The sequence below is a fragment of the Cibotium barometz genome, chromosome 29, assembly GCF_041138505.1.
Source record: "Cibotium barometz isolate CiBa-2024 chromosome 29, ASM4113850v1, whole genome shotgun sequence".
Taxonomy (NCBI): domain Eukaryota; kingdom Viridiplantae; phylum Streptophyta; class Polypodiopsida; order Cyatheales; family Cibotiaceae; genus Cibotium; species Cibotium barometz.
In genome coordinates this window covers 11,996,052-12,011,429 of record NC_141074.1, presented here as the reverse complement: position 1 = coordinate 12,011,429, position 15,378 = coordinate 11,996,052, and the positions used below count along the sequence as shown (strand labels likewise).

Below are 15,378 nucleotides of genomic sequence, written 5' to 3'. Positions count from 1 at the left end.
GATTGTCACACTGCCGCGTTGCACTATGTGTACACTCGTCCCTCCTCTCACCTCACATGACACACACGCTCACTAGCATGTATTAGAGAGAAATTAGCAAGAGGATTAGCAAGAGCAAGACTCTATTATACAATGGGAGAGTCCTTTTTATTATGAGAGATCTTCACTTATATACATGGCCATAAGTGTTTACACTCACTTAAACTGTGACCGATCCGGCACTTTAGGCTTATAAAAGGTCTAATGCTATTACAATGACTACTCTCATAATATATCCATGAAGTACATTTCTTGGTACTTCATCCTAACTTACTACCATATGCTCTTGAAGCAAAAATCGCCATAAGTATTCCATCACACCACCATTACGGACACCTATCCAAGTTGTAGATTTAGACACCATTGCTTCATATCTTGAATGTATGACCTTTTGGTGTGTCTAGCTCGACTCCTTGATATAAGATAATGGTGGTAGCTCTTGTTAACCCTAGGAATGGGTTAACACTAGCTTGCTACCACACGCTCTGGATTGAAATCACCATAAGTATTTCATTAGTCCAAGTTGTAGAATTAGACACTATTACTTTATTGCTTGATCATACATCCTTTTGGTGTGCATGTCTTTGCTCTTTGATGTAGAATATTAGTGGTGGTAGTTATTAATCCTAGAATATGGGTTAACATGTCGGAATACTTGAGTCTAGCACATTTCTTTCCAAAATGGGCAAACACGCGAATACTTAAGCTTAGCAACATTTCTTCCCAGTATGGATTAACGTGTGAATACTTGAGCTTGGTGGCCATAGTGATGTTAATCCTAGAATGGGTCATTAACACTTGAATACTTAAGCTTAGTGGCTGTAGTGCTGTTAATCCTAGAATGGGTTATTAACACGTGAATACTTGAGCTTAGTGGTCATAGTGCTATTAATCCTAGAATGGGTTATTAACACGTAAATACTTGAGCTTAGTGGCCGTAGTGTGCTATTAATCCTAAAAAGGGTTAACACATGAATACTTGACCTTAGTGGATGTAGTAGCTATTAATCTTAGAAAGGGTTAACACGTAAATACTTGACCTTAGTGGATGTAGTAGCTATTAATCTTAGAAAGGGTTAACACATAAATACTTGACCTTAGTAACATTTCTTCCTTTCTTCAAAAAATCATGCAAACTGTGCATGCCATATTCCTTATCATAATTTTTTGTGTAGTAAAAGTAGGATGTTTTTTTTACAGTGTATATTTTTACATTTTTTAGTTTATCTATGAGTTCATAAGAGCTACAAATCTCTTAAACAAATTCTTGCTATTTATGTTTATAAACTTATTAATTCCCATTTGATAGGATAGTGTTTAACATAGTCATATGGTCTATTATGGATTCTAGAATAAAGCAATGCTTGTCTTTATTTTTGACATCTAACATTAAGTTGAGCATGAGTAATTAAGCCTTATCTAGGGCATTGAATCACTTACTAAAGTTGGATATGGTGCTCCATGTTATGGCCCTTTTTAACTCTCTCTAGAGCTCCCTCATTCATAGACAAAGAACACAAAACAAGCAACTATCATGGGAAACTTACCTTACCTCTAAGCTTAGGTCTCTTGCAGCCATCCAAGCTTGCACTCTCCTCTCACTATTTACTCTTTAGATAGGAACATGTACTAAGAAGTCAACTAGCCTCTACTCTCTCACACAAAGCATAAACAAGAACATGTACTAAGAAGCAAACTAGTCTCTAGTCTAAAATCTTTCTCTCTCACACATAGACACACAAAGAAGATCAAAGGACAAGTAGAAAGCTTATGCAACTCGTTTACCAAAAAAAAAGGATTGTTTCCATTCATTTTATGAGATAACACCTTATATATAATTGGCCCTTATTTACACTTGGGTGCCCAAATCTTTAAAGTTAAGTATAGGAGCTTGGGTGTGAACAATTTTCTCATAAAGATTACAACTTTTATAGTGCCTTCTCATGACATTTATTCCTTACTCTCGTGTATAGCGGAGAGCATCTAGTTAACCCAAAATGGGGTTATCATCATATTGTTATGGCCTGTTTCAACTCCCTCTAGAATTCCCTCATTCACATGCAAAGAGCACAAAACAAGCAAATTTTCATCGTGGGGGGAACTTACCTTGCCTCCATGCTCAAGTCAAGACATCCAAGCTTGCCAACTCCTCTCTTTCAAGCTCAGTAAAGGAAGTTGCTTCACTCTCCTCGCACTATCCACTCACTCTCACATAAGGCATAGATAGGAGCATGGAAGAAGAAAATTAGCCTTTACTCTTCTCTCTCTCTCTCTCTCTCTCTCTCTCTCTCACACACACACACACACACACACACACACACACACACACACACACACACACACACACAAGAGCAAAGATCAAGTAGAAAGATTAGAAAACTCGTTTAGCTCAAAGGGGGATTGTGTCCATTCTCATTATGAGATAATGTCTTATTATATACAGCTACCCTTATTCACACTTAAGCACCCAAACCTCCTAAGATAATAACTATATGAGCTTGGATGTGGCTAGTTTCTCATAAAGATTATAACTTTTATAGTGCCTTTTCATGACACTTATCCCTCACTCCTCTCATGTATGGGTTTAACATTCCCCCTACCTGATGCAAATTTTGTCATTTAAATCTAGTTAAAACCCTGATCTTGCCAAGTTTAAAATATTAGTAATTATGACGTTCTTGGAGCCTCGAGTGTTTTCCTAAAGTATGGGTATGGCATCTAGAAGGAGAAGGCATCCACCATGTCTTTAAATGTTTAATGCATATATGATGGCAAGCATCAAAAGATAATGATAGTAGGACATCATTACTTCTTTTTTTGGGCCTTGCTTCTCGAGATCATAGCATTTTCATCTTCATAAGTACCACGGTCATCTTCATAAATCTGCATTTACGACTATACTACTAGATCAGGTGTCTTTTTCCAAGATCTAATCCATAGCAACATATATTGCCTCTGATTATGTATTGTGTAGAACATTGCTAGCTAAAAATATAGAAAATTGTAGCATAGATGAGAATCCCTTTCTTTCTCACCTTGAAACCCCAATAAAGTGTATCATTTCTTTCTTACCCTGAAACTCCAACAGAGTGTGTCTACTTTTCATGGGCATATAGATAGGATTTACCCTCATCTGCACTAGTATTTCATGCATGTATATGCAACCATACTCTTCTATGCAAAGGAACTCTTTTCTCCATGTTGGGTGTATGCTTCAATAAGGGGGGTGGTTAACACCATTATATTCAATACTTCCATACCCCCCTTGTGTATGTATTAGCTGCATATGCTTCTAACACATTTGTAACTATGCACAATGATGTATGTGACCAAACAAATCTCCAACAAGTCCTACAGTTTTGCTAATTTGGTGTACTTGGCCACATTTTTCCATAAATTCCCTTCTCTTGCCCCATTGGTATTAGATTTATCCATTATGGACTTGGTGCTCTAATGGGGTATGGCATCCATGGCTGCTTCATTGGATTGTCTATTTAAGCCTTTAGATATATCCTTGTAGCTAATTAAATGGTGTAATATCCATGAGAGAATCTTCATAAGATCCTTACATGTCAACGTTGGCTTTAGCTGGTTACCTGTGCATATCATCTCTTCGTAATCTATGAGTGGAAAACATCACTTCTTGTGTAGGATCCTACACCTCTTGCTACTAAAAGCAACCTGTTAATAATGAACTTGCCACATTGATTAGGATTTGAGTGCGCTCTAGAGCTAATGATATCTTCTTCTAGGTCTAGAGGGTTGGTGGGAAAGTCCTCTTGTGGAGGAGAATAAGAAATGTTAGCACTGACATTGTTAAGGAATGGGGCAAGAAGGTACTACTTTAGTAGTTAGTGGGTGGTCTATAGGGTAAGTATATTCTGGCATGTCCTCTAGGCTCCCCCCTCTTCATCCCTAAATGGTGGTGGTGCCTTTTTGGAGTTAAAAAAACTTATTAAGCCCACACATTTTGATTTACAAAAATTAAGGATATACTATATTTCCCAAATAAAATCATCTAATGAAGTATGCATGGCTTCTAGATGTTTGTAATGTATTTTTATAATTTACTAATGCCAAATGGGGGTTATAGATTACTTTCATAAAGCTTAAGATTTAAATGAGTGTCATATTCTTCTAGCCATCCCTATGTTTCGAAACCATTCTAAGCTTGCCTAGATAATTTCTAATGTAGCTAGTATAGTTAGAACGTTATCTTGGATATATAATTTTTAAAAATCTTATTGTTCATCCAATATGGTGAAGTTTTAAATTACTCTATAGCAAGTTCTAAAATTAAGCACTATTGGATGAGAGTAAATGGATAAATAGGAATAGGGCCTGAAAGGTATAGGTCCTCGCTTTGAGTTTTTTTTCTTGGGTCTATGCCACCGTCTTCTCCAATTGTCCTTGTGAGATCCAAGCCCTTTACTTCTCATGATATCCTCCAATGTTTTCATAAGGAGACATTGTTTATTACTACCTTCTAAACATCGAGGTCAACACACCATGTGTGACTTCTATGGGTAAATTGTTCACTTGATGCATGAGTGGGAGACTTGGCATTCTCTGACCTTCATGAACACATTTTTCTTCTTTTTGCATCCTCTTTATCATCTGAGCTACCTACATCTGTATCATGTTTACATGGCATACTAGCAGTTGCATCAATGTGAACATAATGGGGGGGTTGGAATAGGTGTTGTGAGTTGCATTTATTACTTGGTCATGTTTTCTATCTCGACATGCATAGTGCTAACTCATTAACATCCAGTTCTTGTGCTAACTCATTAACATCCAGTTCTTGTGATGCTGGTATAATAATAGTTATAGACATATTTGCATCTACAATGTCTATAACCTACATATCATATGTGAGTGGTAGTGGCATTGGCACAAATACATGCACACTAGTAGATACATTTATGCATTTTATTTATGGAAAAATCATTGGCATAGGCATTTTAGCTTGTGTAGAAATTGGCATTGTGGCTTGGAACCTTGCACTAGGCATTATATCTATATAATAACAGGTTATGTAGAAACTGGCACCATGTCTTGCAACCTTGCACTAGGCATTATATCTATGTAATTACAGCTTGTGTAGAAACTGGCACTGTGCCTTGCAACCATGCATTAGGTATTATCATTGCTCTTTTCAACTTCTTCCATACATCGGTCACATCTTGTGCCAGTGAGACAAGGTATGTTCCATGTCGATTTGCTAGTCAACCTTTGTAGTTATCTCCATGCCATAGTATTACATTGAAGTAGAGGGGGAAATAGCGGTTCATTGTAAAAAACACTTGGTTCTGAATTCTTAGATTCCTCTTCTTTCACCTTGTGGCTTTGGATGCTTCACGGGCGTCTTATTTACCCTTCTCGTTTGTACGTGCCTGTTGACTAGTTTCTTGAGGATTTCTTGTGTGCTAACAATAAGAGAATCTGGATCTTGCATTTCTTGTTCATCTCTGTCTTCTGGTCCCATGGTATTGTTCGTCTTCCATTGGTGGTATGGGCAACATGATATCACTTACATGACTAATCAACTTTGTGAGTAAGCAAGCATTTACCATTTTGCTTTGGTGGGCCTAGAGATAGATGTTCATCTCCTAGTTTCTTGAGGATTTATTGTGTGCTAACAATAAGAGAATCTAGCTCTTGCATTACCTCTTCCTCTTTGTCTCCTGATCCCATGGTATTATTCGTCTTCCATTGGTGGTGTGGACAGTGGGATATCACTTACATTGATTGATCAACTTTGTGAGTAGATAAGGATTAACCATTTTGGTTTGGTGGGCCTAGAGATAGATGTTTATCTCCTAGTTTCTTGAGGATTTCTTGTGCGCTAACAATAAGAGAATATGGCTCTTGCATTGCCTCTTCCTCTTTGTCTCCTGATCCCATGGTATTATTCATCTTCCATTGGTGGTGTGGGCAGTGGGATATCACTTACATGATTGATCAACTTTGTGGGTAGGTAAGGATTTACTATTTTGCTTTGGTGTAGAGATTCAAATTTTTTATTTTTTATTTTTTGTGGAGTTAACCCTAAACATGAGGGCTAGATCTCCTTCCTTAAGTTCTTTTTTCTTGACATTCAAGTCCAACCACTTTTTTCATTAAAAATTCTCTATCGTCAACCCATGTGAAACTACCAATCTGGTTTTGTCCAATTTTCCAAGGTCTATCAATCTTTTTAGCTGTCGTTTACTAAGTGCAATTCTCAAGCTTGGTACTAGGTATTCTTTAGGTATCACTCCTTCTACTCCATATGCTAACCGCAAACAATGGTGCGTATCCAGTTGCAATTTTGTAGAACACGTGATAGGCCCAAAGTGCAACCATAAGCTCATGCTCCCAATCATTTCGACCGACCCCTCAACGGTCTTTATATAGCACATAACTTTTTGTTACTGCTTTTGGCCTACCCATTTGTTTGTGGGTAATAAGGTGAGGATTTTTGGTGGACCACCAAGAAACCCTTTAGGAGGCACTCAATTATTTCATTGATAAAGTGTGATCCTTGATCACTTATCAACTCTAATAAACATTCGAATCTCGAAAAATGTCTTGCTCGTACCATAACTTATTTGTGGTACGAGCATCAGTCTTCATATGGGCCCTAGCGTCAAGCTCATGTCAGGGATATAAGATCATGTGCCAACCATAGATGTGCCATGCCTTTAAATAGATGAGGGAATCCAAGATTACACGTGTCTTTCCAAAGAAAAGTTTTTCTTAGTCTAGCTTGAAAATACATTCGATGTTCACATGCTTTGACACTTTTAAGTAGACAAAGATTAAAGCTTGCCTTGCTTCAGAAACAAGATCACAAATTTGTCTTGCTTAAGAAGCAAGGTCACACCTACCTTAAGGACTGACGGTGTATTCATGCTATTGGAATCTTTACAAAATGAGTATTACTGTTGTGAAAGGTTGGATGCCATTGAGGCTTTACCAGTTATGCATTGGGCACATGTTCTTCATTTTTTTATTAGTACAACCTGGCTTTTGCTTCTTTGTTGCAACCCCCGTCTTGCTATAATCTTGCCTTCTTAACTCTAAACTTGGCTATTTCCTTGTGACCATAGAAGTGATCCCCTGAGTAAAGCCAAACCTTCCCTGTACCTCACCCTTTCCTCGATCATAAACAAACTCACGCTACTTGCAGTTGTTTAGTCCTCTACATTATGTAATCTAGCCCCCTTTTGGACTGTAATTCGGACACTAAGCCCAGCAGAATGTGGTAAATCCATCCCTTTGTTTGGGATGGTTTCTTGTGTTTTGCTAGCTTTTTCTTTCCCTTAAGAGCATGTAATAAAAGGTATTACATGTAATAACAGGTGTTACATGTAATACGTTGTATTTCTTTCCCTTAGAGCAGGTAATAAAAGGTATTACATGTTTTACTCCAAACTTTGATTCTAGATTAGTGTGTGTGTGTACAAGAAGGTTCTTCTGACTTCTGTCTCCATATTTTTTGAAGTTCTTGTGGCTTTGTTCCAACACTAGCTATTTCTTTTGGAGTGGCTCTTCCTTTGTCGTGAATTTACTATGGGATTTCTCTAACAACTCCTTATTTAATCTTCATTTTGGTTAGGTATCCATCCATATATGAGTGCCGCCTTCCTATCATAACCAATCTCTAGCATCCAGCATTGCTTAATCCTCATTGAGTTATTCTTCTTAAGGTGTGCACTAGCATTGCTCAATCCTCTTTGAGTTATTCTTCTTAAGGCGTGCACTTCGCAATGTTGACTAGTGTTGTGGGCTTGGTCGTCAATAGTGAGTCTTGTTTTCTTTGGCACTTCTTGTGTTATGCATGACAACTCCCTAATTCGGTATTCACGTCTTCTTTCCTCCTCCATAGTATCCTTAAGATTGAAGAATATGTTTTCTAACCCAATGGCCAAGGCTTTGGATTGAAGAGTGATGATTCATTTGCTGACTTCTCTTTTACGGGACATTTTAGTCCATTCCCTTTGTGCCTCTTGATCATCTTGTTGTCTAGGGATAAGTAGTTGTCTTGCAAACTTTGTCATGACTTTTTCCACAACTTTGATGGAGCTCCATAATGGCACAATGATTGTGTCACTTCCCTTCTTGAGTTAAGCAATTTTTTCAACCCATTGGATGGTGCAATTGGTTGCACTAATCTAGGTCCTACCCAACATCACATATTCTTCTGTTCTTGCAAACATCATATAAACCTTTTTGGCCAAGGAATTATCTCTAACAAAAATATTAACTTTTAAAAATCCTTCAACCTTTCATCATTCATGAGTTTACACTTTGCACTCCCACATTTAGTTTACCCAAGGCCTTCCATGTTTCATACCCTATATCAATCAATGTGATGCTAGAAGCTTGGCTACCAAAGATAGCGATTTGACCTTTTTTTAGCCTAGTTGACATGATGTCCAAGTCTTCATCTTCTAGAGAGGTGAGCCATGTTCACATGCATTGTTCTATTGAAATCGTTGTTTTGCCTTGGTCTCATGGGCTTTAGCTTCGTCCCAAGCTTGTTTTTTTACTTTCTTATTTTTTACTTTCTCTTTTTCTCTACCCTTTTCTTGTATATTTGGACTAGCATATCTTGGGTTAGGGATCCATAATACTTTTTCAACTTACCCCCATCAATGTAACCCTTCCATTTCAACACCAAGAAAGGCCTCAATTCTAACCGCGATTGTGAATGGTCACATAACTCCAATATTAACTTTTTATTTCTGTTGGAACCAACCCCTAACATGAGGACAGCCTTTGAATAGGCAACCATTACACATGCCTTTCCAAAGAAAAGTTTGGCTTAGTCTAGCCTGAAAATACATTCAATGTCAACATGCTTAACTGTAGAAGATTAAAGCTTGCCTTCTTCAGAAACAAGGTCACACCTTAAGGACTGAAGATGTATTTATGCTATTGGAATCTTTTACAACGAGTATTAGTGAAAAAAGGCTGGATGCCATCGAGGCTTTACCCCTTAGTTTCTTCTTCAAATCAAACCCCACAATACTGGGGCTGAGCATTTCCACTTCCCTAGTAAACCTCAAGAGTCAACTACTCTTAGGCGTTGGATGCAGCCATAGCAAATAAAAACAAACAACCATGTTTACCTCAGGCACGGCATGTCAATATAGGCACAAGGTTGACAGAGAAATTCCTATGGAAGATGAGTGCTTCCCAATCACCAGTAGAATTCTCCTTTAGCAGAATAGAACCATGTCCTTTACAACATTAAAAAGGATCCAGGATGTTATCTATTGGCATTGAGCCAAACAAAGCACTAGAGGCTTGACTTGCATAAATATTACAACATAAAATGCATAGGACCACACATATGCAGAGCAGAATAATTGACTGCTTGAAGAGTTTTTCATCCAAACACAACAAAATGTATTTTCAGTTTAGCCCTCACCATATAAATTACAATGTGAACAACTCCTCTGTTAAGAAACAGCTTCACTTATACATTTGAGGAGTTTCTCCGATTGTATCAGGCATAATTGTTCAATGTAATAAATAATCGATAAAAAGAAGCCTTCAGTAAATAAAAAAGGCCTGCAATAGACACAAGATATGTGAAGCGTAATATAACACAAGGCATTGCTCAGGATCCTTGATCCTTATACGACGGTTAAATCATCTGACCTCAAAATAAACTGGTCTTTTTCATAACCTCAACAAATTCCTCTTCATCAACCTGTTCGTCACCTTCAAGTCACAACAACATGCATTCAGAAGTCTGAAAGTATCAAGTACTTCCAGAGAAGAGAGCAACTTTGCAAGTGCAAAAATACACGAAAAAACAAAAAAGAAGCATGTGCACATGTGCATGAAGCTATCCCATGCAACACTTTCTCTGACAGGTGCAACGCAGATTCCATTTCTTACCATTGGAATCTGCAACTGCTATCATTTCCCGTAACTCCTCATCCGTAATCTCCTCCCCAACCTCTCGTGCAAGCTGTTTTAGCTTCTCAAAGGTTATCTTTCCCTGCATGAAAGTAAGAGAGGCACTGTTAAAGAAAAGAGGTTATCCACCACAAGCATTGAGATCAAATCCACCTGGTATCGTACTTACACTCTCATCATTGACAAATAATTGGAAGGCCTTCCGAATCTCTCCCTTTATATCTCTCTCCCCCATCTTTTCTGTCATCATGTGTAAAAACTCTTCAAAATCAATGGAGCCGCTGCCATCCTTGTCAATGTCGTCAATCATCTTCTTGACTTCCTAAACACATACAGGCATAATGATTAGATTTGTGGAACTACAACTGCTGATAGAAACAAGAAATAGAGACATCTCAAATGGTTGGGCAAGTAGTATCTGTAAGAGGATACAAGGTGGCAATGTACGCAAAAAACACTCAGTAGAAGTAGGATCTAAACTTTAAACTTGAATTGCACAATGACAAAGATATAGAACAATATTGTATTAATCATGTGGTACAGTGTATGGCTGAGCCCCACCCCTGAGTGCTCCTCAAAAGGGAGCATCGATGGCTCATCTGGAACAGCTAAGACAGGAGGCTGTATACTAACAAAAGCTAGGGTATAAACTTACACTGATGACAGATGAATTGTATGCAGATTGAGTTCATAGTGCATCTATAGGATTTGTATGCTAACAAAAGCTAGGGTGTAAACTTGCACTGATGACAGGTGAACTGTATGGAGATTGAGCTCATAGTGCATCTATAGGATTCCATTTCACCTGACTAGACTGCACCTCAATGGCTTCCTTCTCCATGACCTTTCTCAAGGATTTCTAGCAACGAGCAGCTTCCATCGAAGGTTTCATACTTCTTGTGGTTGTTGGTTCAAAACGCTTAGCTAGCTAGCTCAGGACAGCCAATAGTATGTCGTAGATGAAATGGCCCCGACGAGTCCCAATGACACTACCTTTGGGATTGCCCGACAGGCCCAATAGATCTAGTGGCATGTTCTTCGAGTTGGCTAGCTAGCTCAGGACGGCCAATAGTATGTCGTAGATGAAATGGCCCCAATGAGTCCCAACGACACTACCTTTGGGATTGCTCGATGGGCCCAATAGATTTGGTGGCATGTTCTTCGAGTCTTCACTTCCAACCCTGCCACTACTCATACCATTACCTAGGGCACTTGCTTGGCGGACTGGCCCCATAGTCTCCTTCAAGCATGATGGAGGATGCCTAGCTCTCGGGCTTTCACACTACCGCATTTCAGTGCCCGCAATGGCCACACTCCCCGTCTGACATTGGGCCCTTGAGAACACATGCCAACACTGGAGCTCACCTACAACTTGGTTGCCTAGCACATTTAGCATGCACGCTACAGCGAGACTATTGTAGGTGAGTCCACTCCCCAAGCGGAGACCATTCGGGCTACATGGATTGATCTCATCCACACCATGCAGGAATGCCTTGAGCACTTGACAGGGGATTCTATTGTACCTAGAGCACTAGATACTTCATCACCAAGAAGGCAGACGCAGACATATGGCATTACAGGCCACCTGTTTGGCTTCCCCTTCCCCTCCTTCTATGAGGTAGCCTCCCTCCGAGAGCGACCAGCCAAGAACCCCTCCATGTTTTAAGGATTTTTACTATCATAGACATGATATTTTGCCTCTTGGCGGACTTCTTTTTAACTAATAAAAGGATCTCTTCTTCTTCTTCTTCTTTTGAGGGGGTTTTGGGGGGAGAGAGAGAGAGAGAGAGAGAGAGAGAGAGAGAGAGAGATTGTTCTAGTTCTTGATTTTGAAGCTTGGTGAATGATTTGGAACTTTTATTGCATGGCCATTTCTTAAAAGAACTCGACTTTGACTTGGCAAGAAAGTGAAGAATCACATGTCATCTAGCAAAATGTGCATGCCTATTTTAGATGCATACACTTTATGGTGGTGCAGTTACTCCAAAATCGCATGAGCTAGCTATCCATTGGATTGGGCTCTTGGATTGAGCTCATGCCTCTGAGCATTATCCTTGAAGCCCTTTTGAAAAAATCCTAACTTGAAACATAGTACATTGACTTCGAAAAACAAAAGACAAAAGACCTTGTCTTTATAAATGCAAGCTTCTACTTATTGGAGCAAAGGTTGGGAGCCTGGATCTGTATTTGTAACCAAGCCTTGACAAGCACAAGATACTTGAATATCTTTAGTAGACAAAGTGCAAGCATATATTGTATATGCTTTACATTTCACATGAAGAATGTTTAAAAGAGAAGTAGAGTATGGAAAACCTTAACATAGCATGCATGCTAACTTAGTTCCTCCACTTTCCCTATTGAGAATACGCCTCCTCCCCACCCCATCCCCTCTCCCCTTTCTAAGAAAAAGCAGAAAACTCACCTCAGTGCCAGCTTCAAACCCAAGAGCTCTGCAAAACCAAAGCACAACTTTTTTTAGTCAAGCTTTCTTCAAAAATCATAAGATTTCCTAAAGCTCCATAGGCATCAATACTTTTTTTTTCCCTAAATGCTAAAAAAGAAAAATCTAAATTTTCTCTCTCTCAACAAATGCATGAAAAGTCACAACCAATGCATAAAAACACAAAAATCTAGCCAACCTGAACAACTTTTAAAACAAAACCCTCTAGAGTATTTGCAAGCATCAACATATCCCTTTAAAAAAATTAACCTTTGTAATAAAAAGTACCAAATCGCACAAAATTTCGCCACGCAACACAAAGCTTTAGGTATGCAAGCAACCCCGCATCTTTATCTCTAGTATCATAAAACTCTAGAATTGTCCTATCAAAAACTTGGCCATTGCAAAAAGAATAGATACAAGAAAAGGAAGCTAGCAAAAGCACAAACCTCATGGCAACTTGAAGCTCTTTAGCATCAATGGAACCTGACCAAAGAGAAACAATCAGCGATTACAAGAAATGGGACATTGTGTGCATACATACATACTTGCACGCTTGATAATGTCTGCTCATGTGGATAAAAACATAGACAACTATAAGAACATACATAGAGACATATGTAAACACAAAGGTGTGGGCACATAGTGGCGCGCATATATACAAAGCATACAAATATACATGCATGCTTGCATACATATACACACACACAACGGACCTACACACATGGAGACAAATACATACATCCTAGACGCACACATATATACATTTGTGCACACATATACATTCAAAAAAACATATACGCATGCTTGCACACATACATACATACATACATATACATGTAAACACACGTGCACATACCGACACACATAAAAAAATGCTCATCATGAGATACATATACATGTACACACATGCGCGCACACATACCCACACACATAAAAACATGAGATACATATACATGTGCACGTGTGTTTACATGTATATGTATCTCATGATGAGCGTGTTTTTATGTGTGAGGGTATGTGCACGTGTATTTACATGTATATGTATGTGTGTATGTGTGCAAGCATGCGTGTACATACATACAAGCGCATAATCACATACACACGCAAACTTGTATACATATACTACATATACATACATACAAGTGCATGATCTCATACACACGCAGACTTGTCATGAAATACATAGCATATACGTGTACATACGCTTGCATATGTAGAAACACTCCTCATGAGATACCTACATACATACACAAGTACACACGTGCAAACTCACATAAAGGCACTGGTCATGAGAGGTGATTACTCGTGATGAATTTATACCAGATCCATCAGTGTCAAAGAGCTCGAAGGCTTCACGGATTTCCTGTTTCTGCTCGTCGGTGGGCTGCGACCTCGCTTTGTTCTTCTCTGCCCATGAGGGCGCCATTTTGCGCTGACCCTGCACCAAAGCAAGTGATGAGGAAGTGCATGTGATAGCCCATGAGAAAACAGCACAGCTTCGTGCACCTCGTGGAGAAAATGGACTCACCATCGCAACGCGAGACTGTGGACTCTTCCTCACAAAGGCAAATGCGTGTGCTCTTGTAATGGAATGTGTAAACTTGGGGGTGTTCAGACTTGTCCGCCGGAAGGCCGCGGACAAGTCTATTGCTCTTGGTGCCCCTTGAGCATTTGGAGGGTCTTGAATGAAACTGCTATGGGCACTGATCCAATTTCTCAAGGAAATTTCTAGTGTGTAATAGGAAGTATCTAATTATTGCTCCCCCACGAAACCTTTTCACATTTGCATGGTCGATGATGGAAATAGTATGAAAATTGGATCGAAACCAATAGCAGTTTCATACAAGATCACCCACCACGCGCAATGGAAAAGTTACACAAACTAAGATCATTTGTGCTTTATAGTTAACACCAATCTAGATAGTGTCCGATCATTGTTTTAAACTCCTTGATAACTTAGATTAGCCAAGGAAATTCATAGTGTGTGAAGGAAAGTCTTTAATCATTTCTCTGACAAGATCTCTTCACATTTGGATGGCCTTGGATGGAAATGCTATGGATGATCCAATTCCTAAAGAAATTAAAAACAATGACACTATCTAGATTGGTGTTGACAACAATGGACACTATCCGGATTGGTGATCTAATTCAGGACTAAAGAAGTTTAAAACAATGGACACTATCTAGACTGGTGTTGACAACAAAAGGACCCTATCTAGATTGGCATTGGCAATAAAATGCATATGCCTACAACTTTTTGTTGTGATCAACCATGCACTTGGTACCTAGTTTATGCCTTTTTAGTATATTGGGTGGTCTTTGATGAAAATAATATAGGCATCAATCCAAATCGAACAAAAGTTTAAAACATTGATTGGAAACTATCCATATTGGTGTTAAGGATAAAATAAATGTGCTACTACTTTTTGTTACTTGCCCATTGCACTTAGCGCTTGTTTTATACCTTTTGAGTGTTGACTCTAATGGAAATACTATTGTTGTTGGTCCGAGTCCTAAGGAAAATTGCAATGTGTAAAGGTAAGTTTTTTATTATTGCTCCCTATACCTTTTCACATTTGGATGGTCTTAGATGGATATACTATGGGCGATCCAATTCCTCAAGAAGTTCGATATAGTGATTGGACACCTCGTATGAAAGGGAAGGGGTTTATTGCAAATAGCCTTTCATATTTTAGTTTAATCCATGGATGGAGACACTATGAGCTATCCAATACCTCAAGAAGTTTGATATAGTGATTGGACAACTCGTATGACAGGGAAGGGGTTTGCTACAATAGCTTTTCATATTTTAGTTTAATCCATCCCCGACATTGGGACACTCATACATGAGATGTATGTACATTTAGGCCTTGAGTCTAAAAGCTTAAACTTCTATGCTTTCAATGTGTCATGATCCTTGTTAGTTGGCTAACAAATTAGCAAAGGATCCAGCTCCAAGGATGGATCTAAATTAAGGA

The 15,378-nt window shown here is 38.8% G+C and overlaps 1 protein-coding gene across 2 annotated transcripts; it reads right to left on the bottom strand.

Annotated features, from left to right (window-relative positions):
* Window positions 1–9,329: 9,329 nt before the first annotated feature.
* On the bottom strand, window positions 9,330–14,067 carry LOC147621848 (caltractin-like). 2 transcript variants are annotated; one of them, XM_086822871.1, is made up of 8 exons: window positions 13,929–14,062; window positions 13,721–13,838; window positions 12,847–12,883; window positions 12,380–12,407; window positions 10,127–10,279; window positions 9,937–10,039; window positions 9,694–9,756; window positions 9,330–9,603 (listed from the first exon to the last, which is right to left on the bottom strand). In XM_086822871.1, the coding sequence occupies exons 1-7, from the start codon at window positions 13,929–13,931 to the stop codon at window positions 9,695–9,697; spliced, it is 504 nt and encodes a 167-aa protein (XP_086678997.1). In that variant the 5' UTR covers window positions 13,932–14,062; the 3' UTR covers window positions 9,330–9,603; window position 9,694. The 2 variants fall into 2 exon arrangements, with proteins under 2 accessions (XP_086678997.1, XP_086678998.1); XM_086822872.1 differs by having other exon boundaries at window positions 9,330–9,756; window positions 13,929–14,067.
* Window positions 14,068–15,378: the final 1,311 nt, after the last annotated feature.

Excerpts from the sequence above, each read along its gene's own strand:
- LOC147621848 (XM_086822872.1), bottom strand. Across the intron at positions 10,280-12,379 it reads GGTTTGAAGCTGGCACTGAG|GAAGTCAAGAAGATGATTGA; the intron begins GTGAGTTTTCTG and ends GTATGTGTTTAG. Across the intron at positions 9,757-9,936 it reads AGCAGTTGCAGATTCCAATG|GTGACGAACAGGTTGATGAA; the intron begins GTAAGAAATGGA and ends TGTGACTTGAAG.